This window comes from Apodemus sylvaticus, chromosome 1, assembly GCF_947179515.1.
Source record: "Apodemus sylvaticus chromosome 1, mApoSyl1.1, whole genome shotgun sequence".
In the NCBI taxonomy this organism is placed as follows: Eukaryota; Metazoa; Chordata; class Mammalia; order Rodentia; family Muridae; genus Apodemus; species Apodemus sylvaticus.
The window spans coordinates 181,112,570-181,129,192 of NC_067472.1; the positions used below are offsets into that span (position 1 = coordinate 181,112,570).

A 16,623-nucleotide genomic window follows, 5' to 3' on the forward strand; every position below is an offset into this window, starting at 1 on the left:
ATGCGTCCTCTAATGTTGAGCAGGGGTTAATATAAAGCTACGGGATTTCCTGAACTCGCTGCCTTTGTACGACCCAGTATAAACTCTCTAATGCAGATTAAGGGAGGATAGTTAGCTAAGCATTTCCACACAATGAATGGATTCATGTGTAGTAAAAAATAGCAAAAATCCGATGCTTTGACACTTCCTAGATCAATGAGTTGTTAGATGACAGACACACTCATGCCCTTTATATTTACAATAAGCCTTAAGCATCAAAATAGTTGGGCAGTGGCACACCAACTCCAGTAGAATCTGTGTGATGAGTTCCACAGACTGAGGCATTAGACTTTAAAGGAAGGAAGTCTTCTGGAACTGATTGTGGAACTCTTGGCCAGAGCAAACATATTGAGCCATAGTTCTCATGGCAATTTATCTGTTTTGTTTTCTTTCATTCCTTAGTGACAGGTTCCTGGTAGCCTAGGTCAAGATCTCAAGCAAGTATTAATGGGCAAGAAACCATCCCTTGAGATGGGGTCACTCACATGACTTTATCCTGGGGGAAACCAACACTTTACTTTTTAAATCATTTACAAAATTATTATGATAGACATAAAATTTACCAACAATAAAATTCCATATGGCTATGTGTGTCATTGGAGGTGGTTTTGCTATATAGTAAAAGAAAGCCTTAAGTAGAAAGAATTAAAATAGTTTTAATTTATGTGTTGAAGGTTCTAAAAAAATCAGGCATTAGATGTTGTGAACAGATACCATGACCAATGCAAGTTTTATAAAAGATATTTAATTAAGGCTGGCTTACAGGTTCAGAGGTTCAGTCCATTGTCATCAAGGCAGAAGCATGGCAGCATCCAGGCAGGCATGGTGCAATGCTCCAGACCTCTAGAGTTGTTTTAATCTGCACAGTGGAAGTTTTAGACCCTTGGCAGATCCCCAACACCTCCTCCAAGCCTAATGGCTTGACTTTATGGTCAACTTGACTAGATTTAGAGTCACTACAAAGGAGGCGCAACTCTGAATGCCTCTGCAAGGACATTTTCAAAGTGGATTAGCTGAGGCATAGAAGGCCCATTGTATACTATGAGACACCAGCCTGCAGAGGAGGAGCCTGAAGAGGAAAGGGAGAGAACCAGAAAGTACCAGTATGGCCTTCTTTCTGCTCCCTGGTCTACCATCACCCCAACTGCAATCGCACCAGGGTATCTTTCATCCCTTGCTATGTTAGACTGACACTTCCAGAGGCTGAGGCCAGATGAACCATCCCCCTTTAGGCTGTCTCTGTCAGGTATTTGACACACAGTGTAGAGAAACACTAATCCAGCGATCTCACTCTGTACTGGCTGGTTTTTTGTGTCTTATCACTGAGAAAGGAGTTTCAGTTGGGTAAGTGTCTCCATGAGATCCAACTGTGAGGCATTTTCTCAATTAGTGATCAAGGGGGCGGCCCCTTGTGGGTGGATCCATCCCTGGGCTGGCATTCTTTTGTTCTATAAGAGAGCAGGCTGAAGCAAGCCAGCAAGGAACATCCCTCCATGGCTTCTGCATCAGCTCCTGCTTCCTGACCTGCTTGAGTTCCAGTCCTGACTTCGTTTGTGATGAACAGCAATGCAGAACTGTAAGCTATGCAACAGATAGAGACAGTCTTTTTTTTAAATCTGTAGAAAGAAGCATAGTAGACAAGCCTCCAGGTTCCTCATGTGTAGTGAGGAGAGTTAAATCACATCAACTTGACAGTTCCTAAACCACTCCTTGGCCCCAGAGAGGCAGGAGGCCCCCCCTTCAGAAGCAAGCTGTGGCTAGACTCTGGTGAGTTGGAGGCATGGTTCATAGACATCAGGCCTCAGTCTATGCAAGATGGCCTCCTCCTGTGCTGTTTGGTTTGAATCTGGTTTCCTTTTGTACCCAGTTCCTGTGCTGTAAATTTAGTCCCCAGTGTGGTAACATTAGAGATGGTGTCATGAGGAAGCAGGATGATTAGGTCTCTGGGGTGTTGCTCTAGGAAGGGACAAATCCTATAGACTGGGTGACTTTAGGCTGGAGAGCATTCACACACTGAGGTTGCCACATGACTCATGCTATTTTCTGACTCTAAGCTGGTGAACAGGTCCTCAACAGAGGTTAAAAAGTGAAGCCAACCTGTGATCTAAAACTCCAGGCTCCCCTGTGAATTGCAAGGCTTTTATTGTTGGATTTCTGTTTTTAGACACCCTGGGGGAAGGGGTCCGATTTGCTATATCTCTGCAGGTGAGCAGGCAAGTGGTTCCCTTGAGTCCTCCTTGAGAGCAAAAAGGTTCCCATCAACAAAAGTGGCTGGCTTTAATTCTTTCCTGCAAAGAGAAAGCCAAATGAGGCCTCAGAGGTAAAGGGAACTCATGCCTCACTGATCATGCACTGAGAAACCTCCTGGAAGGACCGGCAGCCAGTTTGCAATTGCTCTTGTGTCTTACCAGGACCAGGGAGCCTGGTCCCCAATCTGTTGAGACTAGCTCTGTAAAGAGCCTCCAATATAGCCAGATGGGAAGAGCCATCTTGTGGGACACCATAGGCACCTGTGGGACAGAAAGGGGAGAAGCTGACAGGGCTCCATGTGAGCCTGTGTGTAGCTGGGGCATCACAGGGAACTGACTCCTGTCACATGGTGATTATGACCCTCACAGTTCTGCAGCTGAGGCAATGACTTATCCTACCAGTTCTAGGGACAACATGGGTTCACTTTAATTCTATCCTCGAATGCCCCAGGCCTGGCATCCACACAGTGGCCTGAAGGTACCAAGAACAAAAAAACAGAGAACTGTTTTGGGGCTGGTGTGGTAGGCTTGAAAGGTCAGGATAAAAGACCCAGGCTGCGGAAGGGTGCCAGGCCTCAAGCTTGTGCAGCTAGACTTGGAAGGCTATGTCAGGAAGACTGATGGAGGCCACACTTGAGCTAGGATCTAGTGTGGCTTGTCTGAGCTGAGCAGCCCGGCCCCATTCAGGCAGCCTGAGAGTCCCTTCCTGTCCCATCCTCCTGCCATCCTCAATCAGGTGTGTCACATTTCAGTATTCCCAGAGAAGCTTCAGAGGTGGGGAGGGCCACAAGGCATGCCCCTAGCCAGACACAGAGTCTCACAATGACATTGGCTATGTGTGTCTTGTCTTCCTCTGTCAACTTGCTATAGACACAGTTCTTCATTCTTTCAGCCTCTTCCAGTAAGACAGTATTATTAGTGTATGCTTTCACATGCTTAAGGTAGTCTTCTAAGGTCCCGAGAAAAAATAGTTCAACTTTTGTCTCTATAACTGGGCAAAGGCCACAATCTGGAACACAAAAACAAGGTCACCCTCCTTTGAAAGTCAGGCATCAGCATAGCCCAGGGGATAGAGGGAGTTAGAGCCTGGAGAGCCTGCATCCCTGGCCCCACATAGTAATACCCACCTCCTCCTGAAGTCAGGAACAGGACATCCCCGAGGAGCACCAGAGCACCAGCGAGTTTCATGGTAATGGTGGCAGGTGCTCCCTCCCATCTTGATGCTCTTTTATCCCTGCCCTAGTCTACTCAGTGGGCAGGGGGCCTATGCTGAGACCCTCAAGACCCCTTCCAGGACACATCTTAGAACTTCCTGGGACTGTGTGTTTGTGTCCTGGGAAGGTGTATATTTTGGCAAGACAATAGGATCCTAGTCAAATACCTGGCTCAGTCTAGTCCTGTTCTTAGTGATCTTAAGGTCACAAGTCATGTGATGGTCAAAGGAAAGTATGACTAGGGAGAGGGTCAAATGGCCTCTTAATCAGACCATGAGAAGTAAGGCCTGTGTCCCGCCCGTCTCACTGTGAACCTCAATGTTTAGTTAAGAGCTGTACTCACAGTCTGTGTCTAGACAAGGCAGACTTCAGACCACTGTCCATGTGACCCCTGCCCTGTCTCTATCCTGCCCCTGTCTTCCATTTGCTTCATGGCTTCCCTTGAACAAATCTCCTCAACCCATGTTCTCCTGCTGTTATAGGCATCTCAGTTTGATCTATCTTTGTTGGTTGTTTTGTTGAGATAGGGTCTCTATACACAGCCCAGTGTGTCCTGGAACTATGCAGACCAGATTGGCCTTGAACTCACAGAGGTTTTTGTGACTCTCTACCACATGACTTCTGAAGTTAAGGCAAGCACTGCCACAGTTGGCTAACCTTGACCTCTTAAACCCCTGGTTGAGGTTTATGTTTTGTGTTTTTGGGTTCCTTCCTTCCTCTCATTCATTCTTTCTTTTTTGAGACAGGATTAGTCTTGAGCTTATAACCCTCCTGAGAAAGGTTTCTGTGTTTGTGTGTGTGTGTGTGTGTGTGTGTGTGTGTACATATGCTGTATGTTTGTGTGTGTGGTGGATTCAGGTTTCCTTGGGGCTGGTGGTAAGCACTGTCAAAATCTGTTAACAATGGCCAGCTATGGTGGCTCATACCTTTGATTCCAGCTCTTAGGAGGCACAGGCAGGCCAATCTTTGTAAGTTAGAAGTCAGTCTGGTCTACTTAGAGAGTTCCAGGCCAGCCCAAATTACACAGGGAGACCCTGTTTATAAACTTCATTAGTGTGTTTATTAAGTTCATGCTGCAAGTGCCTGGTATTCATTTTCTCAGAACTAAGCAAAGATATTTCAGTTTGGAGCGACCTGATATCCTAACTGGCCACTGCCAGACTATGTGTTGCTGCTCTAGCTACTGTGAGTGCTGGTCCAAAAGCCAGTGTGATGGCCATTTTGAATATTCCACAGCTACTTTGGAAAAAGTAGAGTCCAATTTTAGCCAGTTACCCCAGATCCTGAGGTCTCAGCGTCTCTCCATCTGTGCCAGTGTGTCCAGACGAGCTTTGCTACCACAGAATTCCAGATGGCACTTCAACCATATCTACCTGGGTCGCAACGGAAGCATCTGCTCTTCACACCTTGGAAGCAGAATGCTTGGGCCTACTCGCTCAGCCAGGATACACACTCAAGATGGCTCCCCTGGCACTGTCAGTTTGGCCTCATGAAAGTCTTCCATTGAGCAGTCTGATTCTTGTCTTCCTATCAGGAGTATGGGTTGAACAGATGGCAGTGGAGGAGGGAGCAGACAGCAAAGGCTGAGGCAGGGGTGAGTAGTCATCAGGCTTTGCTGTGAAATAGGCCAAGTACCTTGATCCTGCTGCCCTGTGGTAGTGGAAGCATTTGACAGGGGTGTAGGGTAGAAGATAGAAAGGTCTGGAATGAAGATGGGTAGAGGCAGACTCTAAGAAAGGACAAAAGGGACCAAGAGGACAGACTCTTTAGTTCCTGTTTGCCAGAAGAGGACCAGGGATCTGTAAAGACTTTGAAGACTCCACCAGGGTCTAGAGCCATCTCACTTCAGAGTGCCAGGGAGGCTAGGCTTCCTGTCCATGCTGTGGAGGATCTGCTGCATAGGTAGACCTCAGGGTTCAATGGTAGTGTGAAGACTGCTCACCATAGGGTACTACTGCTGCCTCTACCACCTCCAGCTGTTGGGGTTGGTCTCCTGCTGCTGTGCATTCAAATGTCATGATCTGGATGCCCCCACCCTCTGATTCTTGGGTAATCTGGTAAACAAATTCTCACATATGCCAGATGTTGCTTTGTAAAATCTGCTCATCTTAGTCTGTGACTGGTTAAAAAGAATGTGTCTTTCTGCCAATGCTGGAGAATAGAGTGGTATTTTGTGCTTTGTTTCTTTCACTGGGGTGGGGGCCATAGGTAGGGATCAGAAGACAAGAGAAGAGGAGAGAGGAGGAGAAAGAGGATGGAGAGAGAGGAAGGATGCCATGAGGCCTGATGGCTCAAAAGCACGTGACCAGGAGCAGTGGAGCTCAGGTATAGGCTGATGGAGCAGGAATAATAGGGATCAACACTGAAACAGTAAGTAACACAGGGCCCATGGATTGGTCATAAGTTAAAATAGTACAGAACCTGCCCAATCAAGGCTTACAGCTCTTCAAATAAAATTCCAAGCCTTTGTGTGTTTAATAGAGGCTAGCAAGAATATATACTTCATTTACAGCCGGCTTTCCCTCACTGATGCCACATAGATTGGGCAAAGAAAGAGACCGAAGTTAGCCCCAAAGAGCATTCCCTTGCCCAGGCACAATTGCTATCTTTGTGAAAAGGGGGATTTGAAGTGGAAACTTAAGAGATCATTGGAGAGTCAATTGTGTTGGATGGTGTCTTGCTCGAGCAAAGATTTGAAGGAGTGTTTTCCTGAAGTAAACAGATGTGAAAGGAAAGGCAGACATGTGATGGAACATTTGGCTGAAGCAGACACTGGGGAAAGGATTTTCTGCTACAGCAAGCATGTGAAAGGACACGGGATGATGGATTCTTTGATAATGACACACATGTATTGGTTCACCTTAACTGTGTAGTTGAGCTCCATTTGTCAGTACTCCATAGAGAGAAAGGTACCAAAATACTTCCAGTGGTGTGTTGCAGAGTGATTTTGGGTGAGACAGACACATATCTGACACAGGACTCATGGAGGACACATGGTGCTTGGAGGGAGTATAAATAGAACTTGACAGGCAGTGACAGAGGTTGTGCTTGACTTGCTGGTACAGCTAACTGTGCAACTCTATTTGGTCTTGGATCTCTGCTGATCTTCTCTTCCCTAGGAGAGGCACACCAGAGAACCTCTCCTGGGATTCTGCCCCGGCTCTTCCTGCTGAAGGAAGTTGCAGCTGGGACTCGGCTGTCTCTGCTAGATAGTGCCACCACTATTCATTCAGGCTTGCTATACCGACTCTACTGAAATGGACTGCTGATCTATCAGTGAAGTATTTGTGAGTGGATCAAGCTACTGCTGTAGACATGTGAACTGAACTGAACTGGCGATTTCCAGACAACACACACAGGAGCTGCTCCAAAGAACCATTTCCAAACAGGTCCACCGCCCTCATAGGCTTTGTTACCTACTACTTCTGGTGGGTGGTTAGTTAAAAGGGATGTTAAGGTGTTTATGAACCATCACTAACAGTATAGTTTAAAAAAAATAAAGTTAAGGGATGCCAGACAGGCAACTGGGGATCATGGGAGAGAAGGGTCACATCTTTACTTCATTTCTTTGGAATTTGCAAGTCACCTGACTGTACTGTGTACACCTGAACCTGGAATTTAGCATTTATTTAGCATGTTTGTCATGTGCAGTGTCTCTGTAGGAGGAAGGACACCATTTCTCCATAAGTGTTACCCAAGCGAGAACCAGGGCCTTCATATGCTCTGCTCTCCCTGCCTGAAATGATTTTCCTTCACCTGTCTAGGAGATTTGTCACCTAAATCCTCAGACTGCATCAAAACCAGAATATCTGAGGGAGGGACAGTCATGGTTTCAACATGTCTAGGGCACACACCAAACACCTGGGTCGAGCCTGGGTCCCCAGTCTGGCAGAGCTGAGCAGTGTATAGCAGGTGCTTGAGAAGCAGGGTGGAGCCTCTGCTCTGTGTCTTCCATAATCCCCTGCTGCCCTTCTGTTGTGCACCCAATGATCAAACAGCAGAAGGCCATGGCTACCTGCGGTTATCCTATTCTTGACTTTCAAGTTTCCAGACCAAGAAGCAAATTAACCTCTTTCCCATACACATTACCTAGTCTTGTGTCTTTTGTCATAGCAACACAACACAGATTACAACCCTGCAGGGTACATGATGGATCCCTTGTGTATAAGAAGTCTCCCCACCTCCACCATAGTGAAGGCTCTAAACTCCACTTCATCTCCTCTAGATCCTCTTCTATTGGATGCCTTTTGGTGTTCTTTAGATGTCTGAAGGTTTAGGAGAGTAAGGCCATCCTCTCTTCCAGGGTTAACACACATAGGAGGTCTTCACAAATGCTGTTTAGACTGGCTGAAGGGCTATCTCACTTCTCTCAGTTCTATAAACAAGACCCTTCTTAAAATGTGCAACTCCATCTTCCCTCATCACTCAGACTTGCCTTCAAACTGCTCCTCCTGCCATGCCTATATTAAATAAGTCTTTGTGTTTGTGTAATTTGGCTGGTATTTAATTTTAAAAGCAAAGGTTGTAAGTGTTTTGATAAGTCAGAATTAAGCAGTTTGTTGTAAATGGCACTTGATTGTCATTTTCTCTCTATCAGCTGGTGACAGAATGAAGTTTGCAGAAGACTTACTGGTTGGCTGAGCCAAACAGGATTCACAACAGGTAAGTGTTTGGGCAATTAGGTGCCAAGTTCTGAAATCTACTTGTGAACTGTATGCTGAGCCCACTGGTCTTTGTTTTTATGATCTTCCGTGTTCCAAGGGCTGTGGAAGCCTGTAGAATGTTCCCATTGGGGGACTTTCTCTTCTGTACAGGGTTGGGAATGGGGGCAAGCGCCAAGTGTGGTTAAGCAAGTGTCTACTGCTGGGTGACCCTACACTACTCTGTTTTTGCTCATGGTGTCATATCACAGCAACAGCAATCTTAACTAAGACACATGGCACACATATGTGTATGCAACAGGTGGTCAGGGACAGACAGTGAGTGCCTTCAGTTGCTCTCCACTCTCTATATATGTGTGTATGCATTTTACATACATATATGTGTATATACAAACACACACACACACACACATATATATATACATATATATATGTATATATATATATATAAACATATGTCTGTGATTTTTTGACATTTTATTTAGTTTTATTTTATGTATGAGGGATTTGTGCCTGCATGAGTGTTTTATGTAGTCATGTTTGCTTTCCCTGTGGAGGTCACAGGAGAGCACTGGATCCCCTGGAATTGGAGTTACAGATGGTTGTTAGCTGCCCTTTATGTCCTGGAAATGAATCTGGGTCCACTTTACAGCTGTGACCACCTCATATTTTTTGAAACAGGGCCTCTTATTAAGCCTGGAGCTTGTTGATTTGCCTAGATGGTCTGGCCAGTGAGCCTTGGGTGGACTCTTTGGGACTGAGGTTACCAAGATGCACTTTGTGCTTGGCAGGCCTCACAGGTTCTGAGGGCTGAAACTCAAGGGTTCAAGTGTGTGCACCCAGCAAATGCTTCCCTCACTGGGCCATCATGTAGAACTTTAGAACTTGTGATACATCTCACACCAAGGGAGGTCAACTCCCAGGAGGAATATCTACAGATCCCCAGGAATTCTTCTGTGAGATATAAGAGCACTGAATTATATCCATATTCATTTATCTGTAATGCAACCATTCACACCAGCATGGGTTTATAGGTGATTTTACTATTATAGTCCAATCTGATATCATGTTGTTTAGTTTGTTTTTCAGATTGTTTGATATTTGTCCATTAGGAACGTTTTCGAGTTTCCTCATGCCAGTTACCACAGACATTTGTAGGTGTGTGTTCATGTATTTTTGTGCTTGTGTGTGTGTGTGTGTGTGTGTGTGTGTGCCTGTGCCTGTGTATGGGCAGATGCCAAGATGTGTGTGTGTGCATGTGAAGGTCAGATGACAATTTGGAGGAGTTAATTCTCTTCTTCTACCAGGTGGCTTCTGGGATTTGAACTCAGGTCTTCCCCTTTAATCACGACACCTTTAATCACTGACCTCCCTCAACAGCCTTCCACCTTATTTTTTTTTTTTTTTTTTTTTTTGCTGCCTTAAAATCATTTTTTTTTCTTTTTTTTTCTTTTTTTTTTATTTGATATAATTTATTTACATTTCAAATGATTTCCCCTTTTCTAGCCCCCCCCCACTCCCCGAAAGTCCCGTAAGCCCCCTTCTCTTCCCCTGTCCTCCCTCCCACCCCTTCCCAGTTCCCCGTTCTGGTTTTGCCAAATACTGTTTCACTGAGTCTTTCCAGAACCAGGGACCACTCCTGCTTTCTTCTTGTATCTCATTTGATGTGTGGATTATGTTTTGGGTATTCCAGTTTTCTAGGTTAATAACCACTTATTAGTGAGTGCATACCATGATTCACCTTTTGAGTCTGGGTTACCTCACTTAGTATGATGTTCTCTAGCTCCATCCATTTGCCTAAGAATTTCATGAATTCATTGTTTCTAATGGCTGAATAGTACTCCATTGTGTAGATATACCACATTTTTTGTATCCACTCTTCTGTTGAGGGATACCTGGGTTCTTTCCAGCATCTGGCAATTATAAATAGGGCTGCTATGAACATAGTAGAGCATGTATCCTTATTACATGGTGGGGAATCCTCTGGGTATATGCCCAGGAGTGGTATAGCAGGATCTTCTGGAAGTGAGGTGCCCAGTTTTCGGAGGAACCGCCAGACTGCTTTCCAGAGTGGTTGTACCAATTTGCAACCCCACCAGCAGTGGAGGAGTGTTCCTCTTTCTCCGCACCCTCTCCAACACCTGCTGTCTCCTGAATTTTTAATCTTAGCCATTCTGACTGGTGTAAGATGAAATCTTAGGGTTGTTTTGATTTGCATTTCCCTAATGACTAATGAAGTGGAGCATTTTTTAAGATGCTTCTCCGCCATCCGAAGTTCTTCAGGTGAGAATTCTTTGTTTAACTCTGTACCCCATTTTTTAATAGGGTTGTTCGGTTTTCTGGAGTCTAACTTCTTGAGTTCTTTATATATATTGGATATTAGCCCTCTATCTGATGTAGGATTGGTGAAGATCTTTTCCCAATTTGTTGGTTGCCGATCTGTCCTCTTGATGGTGTCCTTTGCCTTACAGAAACTCTGTAACCTTATGAGGTCCCATTTGTCAATTCTTGCTCTTAGAGCATACGCTATTGGTGTTCTGTTCAGAAACTTTCTCCCTGTACCGATGTCCTCAAGGGTCTTCCCCAGTTTCTTTTCTATTAGCTTCAGAGTGTCTGGCTTTATGTGGAGGTCCTTGATCCATTTGGATTTGAGCTTAGTACAAGGAGACAAGGATGGATCAATTCGCATTCTTCTGCATGCTGACCTCCAGTTGAACCAGCACCATTTGTTGAAAAGGCTATCTTTTTTCCATTGGATGTTTTCAGCCTCTTTGTCGAGGATCAAGTGGCCATAGGTGTGTGGGTTCATTTCTGGATCTTCAATCCTGTTCCATTGATCCTCCTGCCTGTCACTGTACCAATACCATGCAGTTTTTAACACTATTGCTCTGTAGTATTGCTTGAGGTCAGGGATACTGATTCCCCCAGATTTTCTTTTGTTGCTGAGAATAGTTTTAGCTATCCTGGGTTTTTTGTTGTTCCAGATGAATTTGATAATTGCTCTTTCTAACTCTGTGAAGAATTGAGTTGGGATTTTGATGGGTATTGCATTGAATCTGTATAGTGCTTTAGGCAAAATGGCCATTTTAACTATATTGATTCTACCGATCCATGAGCATGGGAGGTTTTCCCATTTTTTGAGGTCTTCTTCCATTTCCTTCTTCAGAGTCTTGAAGTTCTTGCCATACAGATCTTTCGCATGTTTGGTAAGAGTCACCCCAAGATACTTTATACTGTTTGTGGCTATTGTGAAGGGGGTCATTTCCCTAATTTCTTTCTCAGCCTGCTTATCCTTTGAGTATAGGAAGGCCACTGATTTGCTTGAGTTGATTTTGTAACCTGCCACTTTGCTGAAGTTGTTTATCAGCTGTAGGAGCTCTCTAGTGGAGTTCTTTGGGTCACTTAGGTAGACGATCATGTCGTCTGCAAATAATGATAGTTTGACTTCCTCCTTTCCAATTTGTATCCCTTTGACCTCCTTATGTTGTCGAATTGCCCGAGCTAGTACCTCAAGTACAATATTGAAAAGATAAGGAGAAAGGGGGCAGCCTTGTCTGGTCCCTGATTTCAGTGGGATTGCTTCAAGTTTCTCTCCGTTTAGTTTGATGCTGGCTACCGGTTTGCTGTATATTGCTTTTACTATGTTTAGGTATGGGCCTTGAATTCCTGTTCTCTCCAAGACTTTAAGCATGAAAGGATGCTGAATTTTGTCAAATGCTTTTTCAGCATCCAATGAAATGACCATGTGGTTTTGTTCTTTGAGTTTGTTTATGTAGTGGATTGTATTGATGGATTTCCGTATATTGAACCAACCCTGCATTCCCGGGATAAAGCCTACTTGATCATGGTGGATGATCGTTTTGATGTGTTCTTGGATTCGGTTGGCAAGAATTTTGTTGAGTATTTTTGCATCGATGTTCATAAGGGAAATTGGTCTGAAGTTCTCTTTCTTTGTTGGATCTTTGTGTGGCTTTGGTATCAGCGTAATTGTGGCTTCGTAGAAGGAATTGGGTAGTGTTCCTTCTGTTTCTATTTTGTGGAATAGTTTGAAGAGTATTGGTGTTAACTCTTCTTTGAAGGTCTGGTAGAATTCTGCACTGAAACCATCTGGTCCTGTGCTTTTTTTGGTTGGAAGACTTTCTATGACTCCTTCTATTTCTTTAGGCTTTATGGGACTGTTTAGATGGTCTAGTTGGTCCTGATTTAATTTTGGTATTTGGTATCTGTCAAGGAAATTGTCCATTTCCTCCAGATTCTCCAGTTGTGTTGAGTACAGGCTCTTGTAGTAGGATCTGATGATTTTTTGGATTTCCTCAGTTTCCGTTGTTATGTCTCCCTTTTCATTTCTAAGTTTGTTAATTTGGATACTTTCTCTGTGCCCTTGGGTCAGTCTGGCTAAGGGTTTATCTATCTTGTTGATTTTCTCAAAGAACCAGCTCCTAGTTTTGTTGATTTTTTGTATGGTTCTCTTTGTTTCTACTTGATTGATTTCGGCCCTGAGTTTGATGATTTCCTGCCTTCTACTCCTCCTGGGTGAAATAGCTTCTTTTTGTTCTAGGGCTTTCAGGTGTGTCATTAAGTTGGTAATGTATGCTCTCTCCATTTTCTTTTTGGAGGCACTCAGGGCTATGAGTTTTCCTCTTAGCACTGCTTTCATTGTGTCCCATAGATTTGGGTATGTTGTGTTTTCATTTTCATTGTGTTCTAAAAAGTCTTTAATTTCTTTCTTTATTTCTTCCTTGACCAAGGTGTCATTGAGTAGAGTATTGTTCAATCTCCACGTGTTTGTGGGTTTTCTGTTGTTTCTGTTGCTATTGAAGACCACTTTTATTCCATAGTGATCAGATAGGAGGCATGGGATTAGTTCTATCTTTTTATATTTGTTGAGGTCTGTCTTGTGACCAATTATATGGTCGATTTTGGAGAAGGTACCATGAGGTGCTGAAAAAAAGGTATATTCTTTTGTTTTAGGATAGAATGTTCTATATATATCAGTTAAATCTAATTGGTCCAAAGCTTCAATTAGTTTCATTGTGTCCTTGTTTAGTTTCTGTTTTCCTGATCGGTCCATTGAGGAAAGTGCAGTGTTGAAGTCACCCACAATTATTGTGTTAGGTGCAATGTGTGCTTTGAGTTTTAATAAAGTTTCTTTTATGAAAGAGGGTGCCCTTGCATTTGGAGCATAGATGTTCAGGATTGAGAGTTCTTCTTGTTGTATTTTTCCTTTGACCAGCAAGAAGTGTCCCTCAGAGTCTCTTTTGATGACTTTGGGTTGAAAGTCAATTTTATCTGATATTAAAATGGCTACTCCAGCTTGTTTCCTGAGACCATTTGCTTGTAAAATTGTCTTCCAGCCTTTTACTCTAAGGTAGTGTTTGTCTTTGACCCTGAGGTGTGTTTCCTGTAAGCAGCAAAATGTAGGGTCCTGTTTACGTATCCAGTCAGTTAGTCTGTGTCTTTTTATTGGGGCATTGAGTCCATTGATGTTAAGAGATATTAAGGAATAGTGATTGTTACTTCCTATCATTTTTGACGTTATTTTTTAAATTTGATTGCTTAACTTATTTGGGTTTGATGAAAGGTTACTATCTTGCTTTTTTCAGGGTGGAGTTTCCCTCCTTGTATTGGTGTTGTCCTCCTATTATCCTTTTTAGGGCTGGGTTTGTGGATAGATATTGGGTGAACTTGGTTTTGTCGTGAAATATCTTAGTTTCTCCATCTATGGTGATTGAGAGTTTTGCTGGATATAGTAGTTTTGGTTGGCATTTGTGTTCTCTTAGAGTCTGCATGAGATCTGCCCAGGACCTTCTAGCCTTCATAGTCTCAGGTGAAAAGTCTGCTGTGATTCTGATAGGTCTTCCTTTATATGTTACTTGGCCTTTTTCTCTTACTGCCTTTAGTATTCTTTCTTTGTTTAGAACATTTGGTGTTTTGATTATTATGTGACGGGAAGTATTTCTGTTCTGGTCCAGTCTGTTTGGAGTTCTGTAGGCTTCTTGTATATTCATGGGCATCTCTCTCTTTAGGTTAGGGAAGTTTTCTTCCATAATTTTATTGAAGATATTTGCTGGCCCTTTAAGTTGTAAATCTTCACTCTCATCTATGCCTATAATCCTTAGGTTTGGTCTTCTCATTGTGTCCTGGATTTCCTGGATATTTTGGGTTACAAGCTTTTTGCACTTTGCATTTTCTTTAACTGTTGAGTCCATGGTTTCTATGGAATCTTCAGCATCTGAGATTCTTTCTTCTATCTCTTGTATTCTGTTGTTGATATTTGCATCTCTGTCCCCTGATTTCTTCCCAAGGCTTTCTATCTCCAAAGTTGTCTCCCTTTGAGTTTTCTTAGTTGTTTCTACTTCTGATTTTAGATCCTGGATGGTTTTGCTTAGCTCCTTCCCTTGCATGTTTGTGTTTTCCTGTAATTCTTTAAGAGATTTTTGTGTTTCCTCTTTCATGAGCTCAGCCTGTTGACCAAAGTTCTCCTGTATTTCTTTAAGAGATTTTTGTGTTTCGTCTTTCATGACCTCAGCCTGTTGAGCAAAGTTCTCCTGTATTTCTTTAAGTGTTTTTTGCATTTCCTCCTTGTTGGCTTTTGTATTCTCCTGGATTTCTTTCAATGATTTTTGTGTTTCCCTTGCAAGGGCTTCTAACTTTTGATCCATTTTCTCCTCAATGACCTTCATGTGTTCCTGTACCAGCATCATGACCAGTGATTTTAAATCCAAATCTTGTTTTACTGGTGTGATGGGGTATCCAGGACTTGCTGGTAGAGGAGAATTTGGTTCAGATGTTGCCATATTGCCTTGATTTCTGTTAGTGACGTTTCTGCGTTTGCCTTTTGCCATCTGGCTCTCACTGGTGTTACTTGGTCTTGTCAGTGCTGGACTCACCAGTGCAAGCTGCCCCTTCCCCGTTGGCCTCTGGTGCACAGCTTACACTCTGCACTGCCTATAGACAGGGTGCTGTTGTCCAGGCTGTTCAGATCCCGAAGCAGGCACCTGAAGGCTCCCGCTGGGGCCCGCAGGATTTATTGGAGCACACCGACTTCTCCCAGCTGGCCGCCCGGAAGCCCCCACTAGCCTCTTGAGGGACCTGGAGATGTGGCGGCCACCCAGGCTGATCTGAAGCGGAGAGAATTGAGCTGGGGGCTTCTGCCTGAGGCCTTGCCCCAGATTGTGTCTGTGGACCAGGTGGAACCCGTGTGCACCCCCAGGGAGCTCCGAAGGTGAATGTTGCTGTGACCTCCCCTGTGCTCCGCTCACTCCGCTGGGCAGCCGATTTCCCCAACCGGGCTGGCGCACACTAGGTTAGCCTTGTCGCCTGGGCCCTGAGTCCAGGCAAACGCCTGGGAGGCCAAGGTCCGAGCAAAGTTCCCCTAGGGCTATGTCTGTTATTTGGGTCCGCCAGGTGACCCGGATGGCGGGCGTGCGCGTCCGCGCTCCGCGAAAGCACCGGGAGAGTCTGTTGTGCTAATAACCTCCTGGGCTGGTTGCCACACAGATGGCCCACCAAGCCGCCCAGTTCTTGGGGTCAGTCCTGTGCCTTTTGGGGCCTAGACCCCCGTTTTGTTAGCCTCAGGCTACGCTTGTTAGCAGTCTCTGCCCTCCCGAGCACTCTGGCTCCTGTAGGCAAAATGGCGGCGCGTGCGCCGGCCGGGGCAAAAAAAAAACTCCTGGCTGGGTTGGCGCCCCGATGGCCACTCGAACAGCCCAGGGCCTGGGTGCAGGCCAACGCCCGTCTGGCTCAGACCCCTGCGGTGTTGGGCCTAGGATTATGTTTGTGTACCTCAGTCTGACCGATCTCTGGAGCCCGGGATCAAGATGGCGGTGAGTCTCTCCTGACTGGCGGGCAGCCGAGTTCTGAAGTGGCTTCCGTGCAGCGAAAGGCTCCGCAGAACCGCAGTTGCTTGCCGCCCGGCTGGTCAGCGAAGGTCAGTGGTCGTGGGCGCAGGGCCTAACTGGACCCTGTGTCGCCTTGGTTCCACTGCTGATGGCCCTTCAGCTGGAGCAGCCACTGCTACCGCCGCCGCCGCCGCCGCCGCCGCCGCCGCCCCTCTCCATCCACCTTATTTTTTGAGACAAGGTCTCTTATTGAACCTGGAGCTCACATGGGATTAGGCATGCACACCACCATTCTCATGGGTGCTGGGAATCGGAACCCAGGATTTTATGCTTGCATAATAAACAATTTTCATCCTTATTCATCGCTTAGGCTGCCCTTTTTTATATGTGTGATGCTGTGGAATAATCCAAGGGCTTTGCACATGCTAAAAATACTCCACCCCTGTTGTAGTGAACTAGTGACCAAATGTCAGGGGAGAAGCACCTTTCTGCTCACAGTTTGAAGGGACACAGTCCATCACAGTGAGCTGGGCACAGTGAGGAACTTGAGGTGGTTGACCACATCTACAATCAGGAAGCAGAGAGGCACGAATGGATGTGTCCGGCTTGTTTTCCTCTT

The 16,623-nt window shown here is 44.9% G+C and overlaps 1 protein-coding gene across 1 annotated transcript; it reads right to left on the bottom strand.

Moving 5' to 3' along the window:
* Positions 1–2,297: 2,297 nt before the first annotated feature.
* Positions 2,298–3,476, bottom strand: LOC127682743 (major allergen I polypeptide chain 1-like). The gene is made up of 3 exons (XM_052179338.1): positions 3,416–3,476; positions 3,110–3,297; positions 2,298–2,327 (listed from the first exon to the last, which is right to left on the bottom strand). The coding sequence occupies exons 1-3, from the start codon at positions 3,474–3,476 to the stop codon at positions 2,298–2,300; spliced, it is 279 nt and encodes a 92-aa protein (XP_052035298.1).
* Between the last annotated feature and the right edge of the window lie 13,147 nt (positions 3,477–16,623).